Genomic DNA, 17,626 nt, shown 5'->3' on the forward strand with positions numbered 1-17,626 from the left:
TGTCTTCTACATATGGATAAATTCCTGGGCTATGTCTTACCTTCATCTTTCATTTTATCTCCTCTCTAAGCTTAAAGTCCAACGTCCATCTCCATTTAGGTGACTCCCAGATCCACCTCTACTTCAAACTTTCACCATGAACCAGAATTTCCATTTGTTAAATAAATATGTCCACGTCAATGATGCTCAATTCAAACTCAGCATGGCTAAAACTTAATATGGCTTCTTCACCACAATGACAATTCTGATTTTTTTTCAATAGTACCATCTCTTTCCCTAATGCCCTGACTTAGAGCAGATTTTAATTTTTCTTCCTCCTGTTCCATCAAAGTGATCAAGTCCATCTTAAGTTTCTCTTCCTTTCCACCATGTCCTTTCTATCCCCAAAGTCAACATTCTGCCTCAGCATCTTTCCCCCAACTAACTGAAACTATTAATAATAACAAATAGCTTTCTAACTGGCCTCCTTACCTCTAATTCTCTCCAGTCTGTTTCTGCACATTCTAACCACCTCAATTCAATCCATACTGCTTCTAGGAAGCTTGGTCCACCCAAGTCCACAATTCTCCCCTGCCTTATATGGTTGTTAGACAATGTATATACAATGTATCTTATTTTCAAACTAGCTTTTTAACTCTAATCTAAACAAAAAAAGTATTATGCCATGTAACCAAAAAACAGAGAGTCAACAAATCATACTGAGCCACAGTATATACTAACAGATTTCTATTAGATAAACAAAGAACCTACCTCTTGTAAGAGAATTACAGACTTGGAAAAGGAGCACAGATAAGTGTGAATCACAAATCTAGAAAGTTCCACTCTTTCTAATTATTCAGTTTCCCCTTAGCTGAGCTGCTAACAGCAAGTCTACAAATGGTAACTAAACATGGATATACATTTTTAACGCTGTACTGAACAATAAAAACAAAGGGTCTTAGCAAATACCTGAAAGATGTGAGAGGTGGCCCTTCACTTTCAGTGAGTCCTATTTCTGCTAGTAAGCTACTTTTTAATTGTGCAGCAAGATCATGAGCAGATGGCCCTGGTTTTGAACTCTCAGCTTCTTCTGGCAGCACGGGCTGTTCTTCCCCTTCTTTTTTTTGCCGGTTTTGCATGTTCATTACATTTTTCAGATTGGCAGCATAAGACATTTTTGTTGGAAGAACCTATGAATATTTACATTTAAAATTACAAATGAAGGGAAAAAAAACTAACCAGATTTTGTCCTCAACTTAGTAATACAGGAATCATATGCAAGTTTTTTTCCCTTTCTGGAGCTTCAATGGTTCTGATGGCCCTAGCTGACCACCAATTCCAATGCATTTACCAAACCAACCTCAGACAACTGTTTTTTTTTTTTTTTGAGACGGAGTCTCACTCTGTTGCCCAGGCGGGAGTGCAGTGGCGCAGTCTTGGCTTATTGCAACCTCCGTCTCCTGGGTTCAAGCGATTCTCCTGCCTCAGCCTCCCGAGTAGCTGGGATTACAGGCGCCCGCCACAATGCCCAGCTAATTTTTTGTAATTTTAGTAGTAGATGGGGTTTGGCTATGTTGGCCAGTATGGTCTTGAACTCCTGACCTCAAGTGATCCACCCACCACAGCCTCCCAAAGCGCTGGGATTACAGGCGTGAACCACCACATCCGGCCTTCCCCCACCCACCCCTTAAATTCACTTCTTGGCCTGAGCACAGTGGCTCACGCCTGTAATCCGAGCACTCTGGGAGGCTGAAGTGGCCGGATCACTTGAGGTCAGGACTTGGAAACAAGCCTGGCCAACATAGCGAAAACGTCTTTCCTAAAAATACAAAATAAATACCCGTGCGTGGTGGCGGGCACCTGTAATCCCAGCTACTTGGGAGACTGAGGCAGGAGAATAGCTTGAACCCAGAGGAAGAGGTTGCAGTGAGCCAAGATTGTGCCACTACACTCTAGCCTGAGTGACAGAGTGAGACTCCGTCTCACAAAAATAAATAAAATAAAATAAAATAAGTTCACTTCTTGCCTTGGAACTTCAGAGAACTTTTAAATAAATCTTTATAATATCAGTGGTACTTAATTCTCATATATTTTTAATATTTTCAGTACTGCATTCTCCTTTTTATTACTGAGATAAAAAACATTCTATTCAACTACATGTCTTCTAAACCTGCTTTTTAATGTTTTACTACGTTTTCAGTGGACAAACAGTAGAGTGTAATTTTAGGCTCCCAAATCGGAGCTATATCTGAAAACCAGATCTACCACTTAACTAGTTGTGTGACACAGACATTCCCACATGAAATTTACTTACTCTCTTCAAGACTCAATTTCTTACCCAAAAAATCAGGGTGATAATGCATTCTACCAAACATAGTTATGAAGATGGAGACCAATGCCCAGGAGACAGATTTAGTCCACAAATATTAGGTATCATTATTAATGCTATCTTATTTATCTAGTCTTGATTAAAATTAGTTCAGAAAGTTAAAGTTGTAGCCAAAATTACACATGCTCATCTACAGACTTTTATTATACATGAAAAATTTAAATTTTCAGCCACATACAGCAGTCAGCTCTGTGAAACAGACAAAGCACATAAGGAGGCTGGTATTTTATGGATGAAGTGATCTGACAGCAAGTTAATGACAGTGCTGGAATTCTTCCTACATTATATCACAAGGCAGGAAATTCTGACACTTCATTTCAGAAAATATAATAGTCTAAATTAATGCATTTATAAAAATCTATATGCTGGGACAAGTTGTCCTTAATAAATATTATATTGCAAAAACTTTTACCGTCTTACCTCTAGGCAGTTTCTATCCACTGTAACCTCCATTAAACATTTCCCACTACTGGCAGATGAAGAATAAAGACCCTGACTTGGACGGCCAAAAAGATCCTCCTTTCTAGCATTTGGCTGAAATTTTAACAGAAATATTCTAGTTACATTGAATACTTTAAAGAAAATAAACTCAATTAGAAAGAAACCTTAAGACTAACTTGTTTAATTCACCTGCAACAGATGTGGCTGATCAGCCAAGGGGATGGCTTCAGCCAGAGGCACTTCAAATGGATTTGGGGGTATACACCCAAGGAATGTCATGGAGTCTGAACGTCGGAAAAATGGATGGTTTTGGCCAGTTTCTGCAGGAAGAGAGTCATCATCCTTATCATTCAAGGTAGCACCTAAACATAAAAAGATAAAATGTTTTGTTTTTTAGGAAAATTATTTAATTACTGGATTAGGGTAACAGACCTTTAATCTGCTCAATCCAAAATTCCTACTACCTCTTTTATAAAATTTTAATGCCACACAAAAACAAGTTTATAGTCCAAACTTTTGGTATTTTTTAAAGTAAATGTAACAGTTTAATATGGTTACAATGTAAGTTTTATGTTATGTGCAAATTTTAGTTACGTGTATGTTACAATAAAAAATGCAAAATAAAAATCAGCATTTAACAATATTGTGCCATTCTGTATTGGACAGAGGTTTCCCACATCCTCCTCTTTATCTTTTGAGATACCCACCACCCAAATACAGTTAGATTCATGAGTATATTCAGGACCCAACTCACTGACAACTCCAAACAGAGGAGATGATCAGGAGTTGAAACCTGAGCATTTGCTAAGCAGAGAGTAATGTCTGAACAATTTACATATCTTGATAGTAAGTCAGCACACTAGCACCAAATCTCCTTAATGGAGTAAAACTTTGGCAGTGCCTTGTTTGCATATCAATGGCAGTGAGCTATGGCTGGGTTCTCAAAAAATGGCAATTAGGCCAATTGTCTTTCCACAGGCTGAATAAAAGTCCTAGTTGATAATAACAAACTGGTGAATGCATTATTTAGCCCCATCTGAAATAACTGAAACCCACAAATAAACTCCACTAGACCCCAAAGTGTGATATTAAAACTTTTGGATAAAAGCCTGGAGTTGGGATATTTTCTCTTTTCATTGTATTAATTGCTAGCATTCTGATATTTAGGAGCTGTAACTGGTAATTCTCATTTTCTTAACTAATCTATTTTGCATCAATATTAACAAAGGTTTTGCTAAGATTTTATTAAATGTAATAACAGTACATTAAGAGTAAAGGTAAACATAATACTAAGACAAATACAAGATAGAAGATAAAGAAAAATACTGTTGGAAAGTTTGTAACATTTCTTTAATACATCCTTAGTTTTGCAATGTATAATGCAAGAATGTGTAAGCACAAATGGACAGAAAATGTAAGAAATGAGACATAGAGAAGAAAAGAGAAATTCCCACCCAGACAGAAAATAATGAAGTTAAAAAGCTTGAAGGGGAACTACTGAGGCAGCCATTTCTTGAAGTAGATTAGCAGATTTTCTGTGCACTAACTTTGATTGGTGTCATCATCATTTTCATGTTCTGAATCTTCATTATCAATACCCAGTTCCAAGAGTTCTCGCGTCCTTTAAAAAGACAAGTGAGTCATTTTACCTAAAGTATCTATATAATATGAACAGTAGCAAAAGTCAGGGAAAATACAAGCAAAAACACACTAAAAAGGTCACTAATATATCTAACAAATTTCAAACACTGCAATACATTGTCAGAATCTGGGAAATGGTAGAGCAAACAGGTTTATTTACCATTATTACAAAATGGACTCAATAGAAGAAAAAGCAAATCACCTAAGAAATAAGGAGTACCTACACAAACTCTAACAGAAAACATGGACTGGGCATGTTAACTCATGCCTGTAATCCCAACATTTTGGGAGGCTAAGGCAGGGGGATCACTTAGGCCAGGACTTCAAGACCAGCCTGGGAAACATCATGAGACACTGTCTCTCCAAAACATTAAGAAATGAGCCAGGCATGGTAGCACACGCCTGTAAGTCCTATCTACTTGGAAGGCTAAGGCAGGAGGATCTCGAGTCCAGGAGTTCAAGGTTGCAGTAAGCTTTGATTGCACCACCACATTCCAGCCTGGGCAACAGAGTCAGACCCCATCCCTTTAAAAAAAAAAAAAAGGAAAAAAGGAAGATGACAGATAATCAGGCCAAACTATCTCAAGCATGAAGTTTAACCAGATTCTTAGGTTTCCTATTTTAAGTGAAGAGTGGCAATGGGGAAAGGTTGGATAAATTCAAGCCCACTTTCCCACATGAAATGGTCCTGTGCTAGTTCTCTTTTGCAATGCTATTCTCCTTACTTCAAATTTTGACAATGTACTAATAGAGACCATACCAAGCAAGTATTTCTCAAATCAATCTCATGGCAAGAATGGATACCTTTTGCGTTCTAGTTGAGGTGTATCCAATGTTGTCTGCTGATTCATTGCCTTAATCCAGTATATAAGTGCTTGAAAAACATATGCCACATGCTTCAATGAGCAAACATCCAAAACTGGAAGAACATCAGAATGCTCATCATTATGAGACCGCATTAGAGACAGAGCATAATTTAGGAAGTCTCCTCGTGCAGACATCATCCCTTGACGGGCGCTAAGCAAGGTGGCACGTCTATAAGAACAGAAAGAAATGACAATGTTTATTAGAAGAACACAAATGTGAAATTTACTATCATAAATAAGCAAAATTAGGAACTGAGAATATTCATAAATACAAAGTAGTTAAGCCTGCTGCTCAGCTTTAGAAATATAACCACTGTGCATGACAGTCTTATACTTCATATAGAAAAGGAATTCCAGTATCCTTTGGAATGGCAAAAGGAACTCCTTCCCTGAAGAGAGTGATTCTCAAACTTCAGGGTCCATCAAAGTCACCTGGAGGGCTTATTAAAACAGACCTCTAGTCTAATCCCCAGAGTTTTAGCAGGTCTGGGGTAGAGCCCCAGAATATGCATTTCTATAGCTCTTAGGTGACGTCGATGGTGCTGTTATCTAGGGACCACACTTTGAGAATCACTTCATTAAAATGACACCAAAAACACAAGCAATGAAAGAAAACATAGATATCCTGGGCAACATGGTGAAACCCTGTCTCTACTAAAAGTACAAAAATTAGCCGGGCATGGTGGCAGGTGCCTGTAATCCCAGCTACCTGGAAGGCTGAGGCAGGAGAACTGCTTGAAACTGGGAGGTGAAGGTTACAGTGAGCCAAGATCACACCACTGCACTCAGCCTCGGCAACAGAGCAAGACCCTGTCTCAAAAAAGAAATCAAACAAACAAACACTCAGATATAAATTGGAATTTATGAAAATTAAAATTGTACTTTCAAAGATACCATCAAGAAAGTGAAAAGATATCCCGGAGAATGGGACAAAATCTTCCCAAATTATGTATTTGATAATGGGCTTATATGCAGAATAAAGAACTCATACACCTCAATTTTAAAAGACAAGCCAATTTAAAAAATGGGCAAGGCCGGGTGCAGGAGCTTACGCCTGTAATCCCAGCACTTTGGGAGACCAAGGTGGGTGTATCACTTGAGGTCAGGAGTTCAAGACCAGCCTGGTCAAAATGGCAAAACTTCATCTCTACTAAAAATACAAAAAAGTTGGCTGGGCCTGGTGGCAGGTGCCTGTAATCCCAGCTACTCAGGAGGCTGAGGCAGGAGACTCGCTTGAGCCCGGGAGGCAGAGGTTGCAGTGAGCCAAGATCACACCACTGCACTCCAGCCTGGACAATAAGAGCCAAACTCGTTTCAACAACAACAACAACAAAAAAAAAAAGGTGGGGGGGCTGGGGGTGTAGGATCCAAATAAGACACTTCTCCAAAGAAGATAAACGAATGGCCAGTTAGCCCATGAAAAAATGATCAACATCACTGACCATTAGGGAAATGCAAACCAAAGATACTAGGTCACACCCACTGGGATGGTTATAACAAAAAATAGTGTTGGTGAAAATGTAGAAAAACTAAAACTCTCATACATACACTGCTAGTGAGAATGTCTTCCTCTTTGGAAAACAGTATTGCCCGTTCTTCAAAGGGTTACAAACAGTTACCATATGGCCCAGCAGTTCCATAACTAGGTATACATTCAAGAAAACTGAAAATACACATCTACACAAAAATCTATACACAAAAGTTCATATGAGCATTATGCATAATAGTGGAAAGGTGAAAACAACTCAAATGTACAACTGATGAAAGGATAAACAAAAAATAGTATGCTCATACAATGAAATGTTGCTAGGAAATGAAAAATAATGAAGTACTACTGATGTATGCTAAATATAGATGAACCTGAAAATCATTATGCTAAGTTAAAGAACCCAGTCACAAAAGACCACATACTGTATGATTCCATTTACAGGAAATATCCAGAATCTATTGAGAGGGAAAATAGATTAACGGTTGCTTAGGAAGGGGAAGTGGGGGAAGTAAGGGAAAATGAAGAATGATTGCTAATAGGTTTTCTGTAGAGAAGATTAAAATATTCCAAAATTCATTATGATGAAGGTTATACAGGGCTGGAAAACTATGGAATTGGACACTTTTTAATTTAAATGGGTGAATTATGTGTGATATGTGAATCATTACATTAAAGCTGACAGACCACCACCACCAATTATGATCCGTTATCAGAATTCTGTTCTCTGGGGTAACGACTACAGCCTAACAAAGATAAGGCTTTCGTCTTTGTGAAGCAGCCTTCCTAGGACAGGAAAGCTGTTACCTCTCAAATCTCTATCTTTAGTACAGATATCTTTACCAACCATTCAATTCTGCATAATTGACATTTCTACCATTTTTCCCCCAGTTCTCACGTGTTCGAAAGCAAGTTTGTCCATTACACTACTCTAGGTTTTTCTCTTTAATTTTCCTATTATTTATTCAGGATCAAGGTCTAAATATAAATGATGCCTCTGGTACTTAATCTCTCAACAAGGCCCTAAATTCTGTTTTTGATTTCAATGCTTCTATCCCCTCCTTTTGGTCTTCACTGCTCTACTTTAGTAACTATTACCTCTACTGTAGATGCCTATCACTGTCTTTCTAAGTAATCTCTTAGACCTTTGTCTTTCCTCACTTTATGATCTGCCCAGAGTAACAAAGCTGTTTATCCTGAGGTCGAGATAGAACCAAATCCTTGGATTTTGACTTTAGGTATGAGGTACTTTTACTATATTACTGCTGTTGCTCTGTTGTTCAATATTTGAGCTGATACCTACTCCTGAAAAAGGTCACTTTATAACTGAATAGAAAAGAACATAACAAATACATAGATATATATTTTAATTATAATTCAACAGGCTGGGGAGGCAGAAAAAAAGAAATGTGATTTGAGAAAAAAAGAGCAGCACTGGTAATCACATACTTTCCCCCTCCTGAGTACAAAGTACATTCATAACCAATTCTAGTCAAAATAACTTTCCAAGAGGAGAGGGGGAGGTCTTGAGAATAATGAGACAAACATAGAGACCAATAACTTCAAAAATAAAAAGGCTTTAGTATCAGATTCCTATGATACGAACGGATTTTTAAAAATAGCTTGGATGATAACTAGCCTATTCTGCCTCAACAAGTAATGCAAGCAAGTCATTTCTTTCTCCCTTCACAGTAAGATGAGATCTTACATAACAGCAACTAAAATGCTTTACCCTTCTAGGATACAAAGATTCTATCTAAACACACAAGTACAGATGCTCCTCGACTGAAGATGTGGTTATGTCCTGATAAACTCATCATAAATGCATAAAGTCTAAATGCATTGAATACCCCCAATAAACCCATCATAAAACAAAAAAAAATTATAAACTGGGGACCAGGTGCGGTGGCTCGCACCTGGAATCCCAGCACTTTGGGAGGCCAAGGCAGGCGGATCACAAGGTCAGGAGATCCAGACCATCCTGGCTAACACGGCAAAACCCCGTCTCTACTAAAAATACAAAAAATTAGCCGGGCATGGTGGCGGGCGCCTGTAGTCCCAGCTACTCAGGAGGCTGAGGCAGGAGAATGGCGTGAACCCGGAAGGTGGAGCTTGCAGTGAGTCAAGATGGCGCCACTGCGCTCCAGCCTGGGTGAGAGTGTGAGACTCCGTCTCAACAACAAAAAAATTATAAGTTGGAGATCCATTTTAAGTCGGGGACGTTCTGTATATATGAAGAATTTCATACCGTCTGCCTTCAAGTGTTCGTAAGCTAGCTTCTTCTCGCGCAGTCATCCTCTCTCTTCTCGCTGAATTCTGAGAAGCGTGAAGAGGATGATTTGGATGTCCAGGATCACCAGCAGATGCTAATGCAGAACCATAACGTAATTGAGCTTCAGTAGAATCCATAATACTGACCATCCAGTTCCAAGTGGGAATAAGCTTTTCTTCTACATAGTTCTATGAAGACCAAACTAAAATAGTTAAAACTATCCAAACAGAGCTAAATTCGATACAGCAGCAGTATGTCAACTTTTAAACATTTGTAACATTTAATTCCCCTAATACTGGAATTCTCATAATTGACAGCCAAAAAAATACACTGGAATGAGAAACTTTTCAGTGCTTTCATACCTGTAAGTTTACTGCATCTTGGTAAGTCAATTTCACGGCTGCTGGAATCTGAGAGTATACTAGGTGATTATACTTAGGAATAAGGCCCATCAAGTCCGAGATTTGTCTAATGACAATGCTGTAAGCCCTGGCTAAACTGCTTGCAGATGTTAGGTAACTGCTGGCGTTGCTAGCTTCCAAAGCAGCTGCTGCAGCTGCAGCACTTGTACTGATGGTACCACTCCGGCGTAAGTTTGAAGGATCAATATAAATCAAACCCGCTGAACTTGCTATAAGGAAAAGGGACAACAACAATGAGCTAATGTTAGTTTTTAATTGTGTCTCTCTGGGATTATATATACTTATGTAAATCTAAATGATCAATTGTGGTAGCCAAGCAAAAAACTTTGCCCAAACCACACTATTTTGGGGAGGGGAGTATGGAGGGGACAAGAATTAATATAAAGTGCTCAACTAGGGGAAATCTGATCCCCATAGCACCCCCCACACACCCTGCCAAAGGGGCTATACATTTGGCTGTATCTGCAGACATTCTTGGTTATCACAACTGTGGGAGCCAAGGGGAGGGGAAGAAGGGTGAGAGGGGTTTTACTGGCATCTAGTGGGTGTAGGTTAGGGATGCTGCTTAACATCCCACAATGCACAAGACAGCCTCCCACAATTATCCAGCCCAAAAATGCAATAATGCAAAGACTGGGAAACCCTGCTATAATCATATGTGCATAATTTTTATATTTGAAACTCAACAAAACAATGAGGAACTATCATAAAACTAATTTTATTTTTAATTTTTAAAAATCTATCTAAGTATTCTTAGGAATACCAAGTTTTCAGACTTGCCTGCTGGTGTAGATGTACTGGAAGGGGCTGTACTGGCTGCTCGCTGATGCTGGGTGTTGCGGACAGCCCACTGCATTGAGCGGGGAGCTTGGGCAGCACCATTGGCATGGGAGCTATTTGTGGTTCTTTCTAATGGTTCATCGAGCATAAAGGTCTCCTGTTCTATGTCGTCACTCTGACTACTACTGCTATCAGAATCACTCGAGTCATTCGATTGAGAATCATCTTCAGAAAAGAAGGCAGGAACACTGCTTGCTCCTAAAATTTTTATTTTTAAAACCAAAAACATTGTGAGTTTAATAATTAAAATTACAATCTACTCCTCATTCAGGAAAACATACATATTAAACAGAATGCCAGACTGTATTTAATAATCCACAAAACCCACCACTAAAATAGTTTTTATTAGAAAATAACTTTTAAGTCTGGCTCTGTGGCTTAGGCAGGAGTGCAGTGTCACCATCTCGGCTCACTGCAACCTCTGCCTCCTGGGTTCAAGTTATTCGTATGCCTCAGTCTCCTAAATAAATTTTAGCTGGGTGTGGTGGCACATGCCTATAATCCCAACAACGGAGGAGGCTGAGGTGGGACGACTCCTTGAGCTCAGGAACTCAAGACCAGTCTGGGCAACATAGCAAGATCCCATCTCTTACAAAAAAAAAAATTAGCCCGATGTGGTGGCTTGCACCTGTAGTCCCAGCTACTCAGGGGGCTGAGGTAGGAGCTCAGGACGTCAAGGCTGGAAAGAACTCTGACTGCACCACTGGAATATCCAGCCTGGGTGACAGAGTGAGACCCAATTCCAAAAAAAAAAAAAAGACAAGAAAATACAAATCTTTTAAATAAACTTTAAAATTCATTCATTATTTAATAACCAGAAAAGCTGGAGAAAGAGTTACTAAAATAATACTTTCTTTTCTAATACCCAGAGAACTAGGATGAAGTTATAAAAATGCTTAGCTACCCTTGCATATATCACACAAAGTATGAACAAATCCACACTGAATACACACACACAGCCTTAGCATAAGCAAGAAGGTTGTTGGGATAAGGCAACATACCTGCTTCTGAACCAGCAGTCGCTGCAGTGACAACGCTTCTGCGCCCACTAGCATTATCTTGGTTGCTGTGGTTACTTTCACTATCACTTTCTGTTTCAGCTGCTGCTAACAAGTCCAGCTCCATATCACTCCCTTAAAAAAACATTTAAATAAGAAAAAAGCACATACTCACTATGGTTTAAAACAGGGTCTGATAAGCCAGAATATCATAAGGGTGGTAACTAAGAAGGCATGGGGGGTGGGAGTTGGGGAGAAGGGGAATGGTGTGAGAGAGAAGGGATAACTACTAAAATAAGACTCAGTAACTACTCAACCTTAGAAGAATGGCTAGGGAAACAGTCTAGCACATCAGGGCAGTGCAGGGGAGGACTGAGAGCAAATATACAAGTTATCAGCATCTGGGTGTAATTATGGGTGATTTATTTTCCTTTTCTTTAATTTCCAAATGTTTCATAATGCACCTATGATTTAGTTTTTAAAAGTCTTTTAAGAAACTGACTTAAAAAGAAAAAACAAATTATTTTATATATGTATTATATATAGCACCTAAATTTTCCAAACAGATGCTATAGAAACCCTTGGCAGAAAGTTTAAGTTGACCATTTCACTACACATTCAAATGAGGTTTCTCCCTGTATTTAATATCCCCCTTTAAAAGTACTTGATTTACTCATACTGAGTAATTTCTCAAATAACCTGCATACCATCTTCATCATGCTCATCATGTTGTCCCTCTGCCTCAGCATTTTCTTCCCCATGTTCTTCCTGTTCATCGTGATGATCCTCTTCTCCAGCCACACCCTCCACCACCTCAACCTAAATCCAGAATCTTATTTGTAGACAAAGTACATAATAAACCTTTATCTCTACCAGCATTCTCCCAAAGTAGCTAGTTAACTAAAATGCAAAGATTCCCTAACTATAGAGAATTCAAAATCATGTATCAAGCAGTTTTGAAAATCTTCATCTGTTAGTGACAATTTGCTATCAAAAATTACATCCTGGCCAGGCACAGTGGCTCACGCCTATAATCCCAACACTCTGGGAGGCCGAGATGAAGATGGGCGGATCACAAAGTCAAGAGATCAAAACCATCCTGGGCCAACATGGTGAGACCCCAAATCTACTAAAAACACAAAAATTAGCCAGGCGTGGTGCGTGCCTGTAGTCTCAACTACTCAGGAGGCTGAGGCAAGAGAATCACTTGAACCCGGGAGGTGGAGGATGCAGTGAGGCAAGATTACACCACTGCATTTCAGCCTGGCAAAAGAGCAAGACGCCATCTCAAAAAAATAAAAAAATTATACCCACAGATCCCAAAGTTTATTACTGAGCATATACAGAACCCTCAAATTAGAAGTATAAAAATTATACTGGGGGCAGGGAGGAGAGTTAAATTTTTATATACTGCAGGCATTATAAAATTTACCTCATAAATATGTAGTATCCTCTTTCAAATACATTGTACAAAACTACCAAATTTTTCTAATATTAATAATATCTTGGCTGGGCGCAGTGGCTCACACCTGTAATCCCAGCACTTTGGGAGGCTGAGGCGGGTGGATCACGAGGTCAGGAGTTCGAGACCAGCCTGATCAACATGATGAAATCCCGTCTCTACTAAAAATACAAAAATTAGCTGGGTGTGATGGTGCGCACTTGTAATCCCAGCAACTCAGGAGGCTGTGGCAGGAGAATGGCATAAACCCGGGAGGTGGAGCTTGCAGTGAGCTGAGATCCGGCCACTGCACTCCAGCCCGGGAGACAGAGCGAGACTCCGTCTCAAAAAAAAAAAAAAAAAACAAAAACAAACAAACAAAAAAAAAAACAGAGTATCTTTGCTGTTAACACTGAGAATATCTCAACTCTTAATCCTTAGGTAAAGACAAGTTTGTGTCCAATTTCCTAATATCCAGTAAGTCACAAATTATTAAAATAATTTTACTATGTATAACCACAAATGAGAATATATAACAAACACCTACAAACTGGATGCAAATGCATATAGTAGTCTCAAGCTACTATTAATGTAATTTCTAGTGACTACTCTTCTTTTCCCACAAAATAAAAGCTTTTTAAATCTACCACAATTAAAATCACCTCTTCCACATCCGCTGAAACAATATCATCCTGTTCTTCATCTCTGCCCCGAACAGGCTGTGACTGGCTGATGCGCCTCTGTTGTGGATTCCTGATGATGTACGATGACTGAGACTGACTGGAGCTGTAAAGAATCAGAAGCTTATGAGTATACTGCTGCCACAGCTCAGATATGCAACACATATTTTTATTTAACTCATTTATTACATGTGAGACACTTGCTAGGATGTGACTTTAAATCTAAGCTGAGAATTCTTGGAAACCAACAATACTTAATCTATAATATATCAGAAAATACAAATCTCAGAATATGTTTTTTCTTTTTAAGTCATTTCAAATCTGTGTTGATGCACATATTTGTATGAGTCCATCCCATCGAAAAATTCTACAGGAAGATTTTTCCTCCTCCACCAGCAGGTCTCAGTTTCCAAAGGCTCTGACAGCACCATTTGTCCATTAACAGAAAGTGTTTAATACAAGTGATCTAACTTTTAGGAGATCTGACATGATTTCTACTTTGAATGAGCTTATTAACTAATGACTTGCTGATGTATGTGGGGAAAACATCAGTTCAAAAGCATGATTTTAAAATAGAGTCATAACCAAAGGCAAAGTGGCAAAAGTTTCACTTCCCTAAACACCTGACTTGGAAACCAAGAAAAGACAGTTGACTGGATTATAAAAGGAAAAGGGAGAACCAGAAAATACAGCTTAAAATACAGGCCAGAAATCTGAAATTGGCTAAATAACCCTGTCACCTATTATTTATAGATAAAGAAATGGGGGGTAAAAGATGTTGAAATCAAAAGACCTTTAAGTGATTGCACTGACAGGTTCTTTCCTTATCTCAGTTGCTATGAGAAATGAGAATCAAACCAATTACACCTGAGAGCTGACTGGAACATCATGCTTTCAAACAAACAGATAAGTGGTCTCAATATGATGTTTAACACTAGAACTGTAAGTAACTGGTAAAACGGAGATTATGGATTACAAAAGTGGGAAAGGCTAAGAGAAAATCTGTAGAGATGAAAAAGGGTATTTCCAACCACTAAAGAGATTTCAATATTAAAACATAAAAGTCAGCATTGTGTGAAGTCACAACTAATGAGTGTTTCTTTTTTAAAACAAACATCCTGGAACAAACATCCAAAGAAGTATAGTCCTCTCAAAGTGCTTACTTTAAGAAGTTATGCACTTAGTATGTATAATACTGCCAAAACAGGCTGGGTATAGTGGCTAATGTGTGTAATCCCAACGTTTTGGGAGGTTGAGGTTGGGAGGATTGCTTGAGGACAGGAATTTAAGACCAACCTGGGCAACACTGCGAGACCCAATCTCTACAAAAAATTTAAAAAGAGTAATTTAAAAATACTAATACAGGCCGGGCGCGGTGGCTCAAGCCTGTAATCCCAGCACTTTGGGAGGCCGAGACGGGCGGATCACAAGGTCAGGAGATCGAGACCATCCTGGCTAACACGGTGAAACCCCGTCTCTACTAAAGAATCCAAAAAACTAGCCGGGCGATGAGGCGGGCGCCTGTAGTCCCAGCTACTTGGGAGGCGGAGGCAGGAGAATGGCGTAAACCTGGGAGGCAGAGCTTGCAGTGAGCTGAGATCCGGCCACCGCACTCCAGCCTGGGCGACAGAGCCAGACTCCGTCAAAAAAAAAGAAAAAAAGAAAAAAAAAAAAGAAAAAGAAAAATACTAATACATAAAACATATTACATGAACATCCCTTACCTGAAATGCTTGGGACCAGAGTGTTTGATCTTGTGTGTGTGTGTGTGTTTGTTTTTGTTGTTGTTTTTGTTTGTTTTTTTTTTTTTTTTTTTTGGAGTATCTACATTACATATATTTACCAGTTGAGCATCCTCAATCCCAAAATCCAAAATGCTCCAACGAGCATTTCCCCTGAGCATCATGGTGGTGCTCAGAAAGTTTCAGGTTTTGCAGCATTTCAGATTTCACACTTTCAGATTAGGAACACTCAACCTGTGTAACTCCCCAGTTACCTGTGTGACTTCAACTTTTTTCCCAACAGTCCTGAAACCTAGTCTAATAAAGCCCTGTTAATACACTTCTAAGTTTTAGGGACTTCTAGTTCCGGCAATTTGGCAGACTGTGCAGAGAAACCACTCTTGTTAAGGAACACACATATATGCTAGATATTTAAAAAAAAAAAAAAAAAAAAAAAAAAAAAAAAGGACAGCTATGGGGGTGATGAAGAGAAATGATTATACTGTATAAAGCTTGGAAAGAATAGTCCCAAAGGGACCTACTGATGTCTCTTGGGCTAGAAGGGCTTCAAGGAACCACAGATTTCACATGAGAGTCCGGAGGCTAAGCAAAGGATAAACAGTAATCTCCTCTTCTGTCCCCCTCACATATACAAAGCTAAACATAAATCTTAAAAGGACAACACCATGAAGGAGTGAAACAGAAAAATCATACCTCAAGAGACTTACCTATCTCAGCCATGAATGGATGCAGAATGGAAAAAGTTCTCTTTTGAGAACTTCTAACTACAAGTCTGCATTTTAGAGAGTTTTGGACTGCACTCTACACTATAAAGTCTGGTTCAGTGTTGGTTAACTGTGTGGCGGCTCAACACTATCAGCAAGCACCAAGCAGTCTTCCTCTCTACTCTGCCATCTACTATCCAGGAGAATACAAAAAAAAGGAAGGATCTGTCAAGACAAGTCTAGCGTCTAAACTTTAATTAGCTGTGTTACACTGGAGAAGTTGCCTAACTTTTCTGAGCTGTAGTTTCCCCATTTTACAAACTAGAATGATAGTGGTTATCTATGACGTATTGGGAAAATTAAAACGGGTAATGTGTCTACAATATTTAGGAAAGTTCCTAGTACATACTAAAATTTCAGTAACTGTTAGTTACTGTTATATGAAAGACATGGAAATAAAGTAGAAACAGATTATTTGTTAAGAACATAACAAGAACATTTTCAAGAGGTGGAAAGAAGCAACAGAAAAAACCACTCTTAAGACTTCACACTCAGTGGGGTGATATACACCATCTATAATCCAACACAAGTGAAATCCCAGAGAATGGTTAAGTCTGTGTTTTTAAACTTAAGACATCCTTGGAACACTGGTCAAAATATACCCTTTATGGGTAAGAATGTACTGTACTATAATAGAACTTTTAACAGTTGAAGAAAACATTAGCACTATTTCTTGATTATAACATGAGATCTCCTGCTGGGAAGGTTTACGAAGTTGCCTCAAGAAACAATCAAAGGGAATGGAATAAAGAGAGTTTAAGAGTATATAATACTTTAATAACGAGACTAAGAACAAGATGACACAAAATCTTGAAACTTACCAGGAACAGTTTCATGGGCAGTGTTTAGAGATGAGATGATCCCAAAATCTGTTCAACAGCCATCAATTTTTTATGTTCCAGAACAAGATCAAGGGAAGGATACTAAGAATTCACAAACTAATATCACTTAAGTAACTAATGAGTTCCTCACAGGGTATCAAGATCAGGAAAATCATACAGAGTCCAAGCAGATCTCACTAACAGAATCATTTAATAACGGGATAGACTTGACAAGTCTGAAGATATACAGCTTGATTTATAACAGTTTTCAACAAGTCCTGGAGGTGTATCAGTATCAAGGACACTATGGGAGAGCTCTGTTAGACAAAACTGGATTTAGATTAAAGGAACACCTGACATTAAAGGAAAAATTGGGACACATATACTGGCATATAGGAGAATAGTGAGAGCAGATACTCAACACCAACCCAGATCAAACCCAAGGATGACAACTTGGGAGCTATCCCAAATACTAAAGCAGGCCATCCTTAGTAACAGAGATGTTTTCCAGAAAAGGAGGAAAAGGGTCTTTAGATCTTAAAGGTCCCTATTAAAACATCATCACACATGCACTTGGTTATAAAATCAGACTTGAAAAAACAAAATACACTAAATATTTGCCAAAGATCTAGAGCATTACTACTGAAAAGTCTGGTACCTAAACCAGCAGAATTGGCATCACCTGAGAACTTGAAAGACATACAAAGTTGGAGGCCCCACCTCCAGATCTCTAGAGTGGGCATTTATATTTTAATAAGAGCCCCAAGTCATTTTCATACATATTAAAGTTTGAGAAGCAGTGTGCTAAAGAACGTCGGAAAGTTTTAAGTTGCTCCACATCCTG

General features: G+C 38.8%; 1 protein-coding gene across 5 annotated transcripts in view; it reads right to left on the reverse strand.

The window, feature by feature from the left end:
• The window catches only part of UBR5 (ubiquitin protein ligase E3 component n-recognin 5), a 159,659-nt gene that overhangs the window by 26,531 nt on the left and 115,502 nt on the right, over positions 1-17,626 (reverse strand). For all 5 annotated transcript variants that reach the window (XR_004059243.1, XM_030937431.1, XM_030937430.1 and 2 more), the window contains exons 35-45: positions 13,438-13,561; positions 12,042-12,153; positions 11,338-11,469; positions 10,277-10,534; positions 9,437-9,705; positions 9,051-9,262; positions 5,255-5,485; positions 4,357-4,430; positions 2,999-3,171; positions 2,789-2,902; positions 949-1,169 (exon numbers count right to left, since the gene is read on the reverse strand). Coding sequence is in view for 4 of the 5 variants with exons in the window: in XM_030937431.1 (XP_030793291.1) it covers positions 949-1,169; positions 2,789-2,902; positions 2,999-3,171; positions 4,357-4,430; positions 5,255-5,485; positions 9,051-9,262; positions 9,437-9,705; positions 10,277-10,534; positions 11,338-11,469; positions 12,042-12,153; positions 13,438-13,561 (1,920 nt within the window). In the remaining variant the exon portion in view is untranslated. The remainder of the gene's footprint in view (positions 1-948; positions 1,170-2,788; positions 2,903-2,998; positions 3,172-4,356; positions 4,431-5,254; positions 5,486-9,050; positions 9,263-9,436; positions 9,706-10,276; positions 10,535-11,337; positions 11,470-12,041; positions 12,154-13,437; positions 13,562-17,626) is intronic.

Source organism: Rhinopithecus roxellana, chromosome 9 (assembly GCF_007565055.1).
Source record: "Rhinopithecus roxellana isolate Shanxi Qingling chromosome 9, ASM756505v1, whole genome shotgun sequence".
Taxonomy (NCBI): domain Eukaryota; kingdom Metazoa; phylum Chordata; class Mammalia; order Primates; family Cercopithecidae; genus Rhinopithecus; species Rhinopithecus roxellana.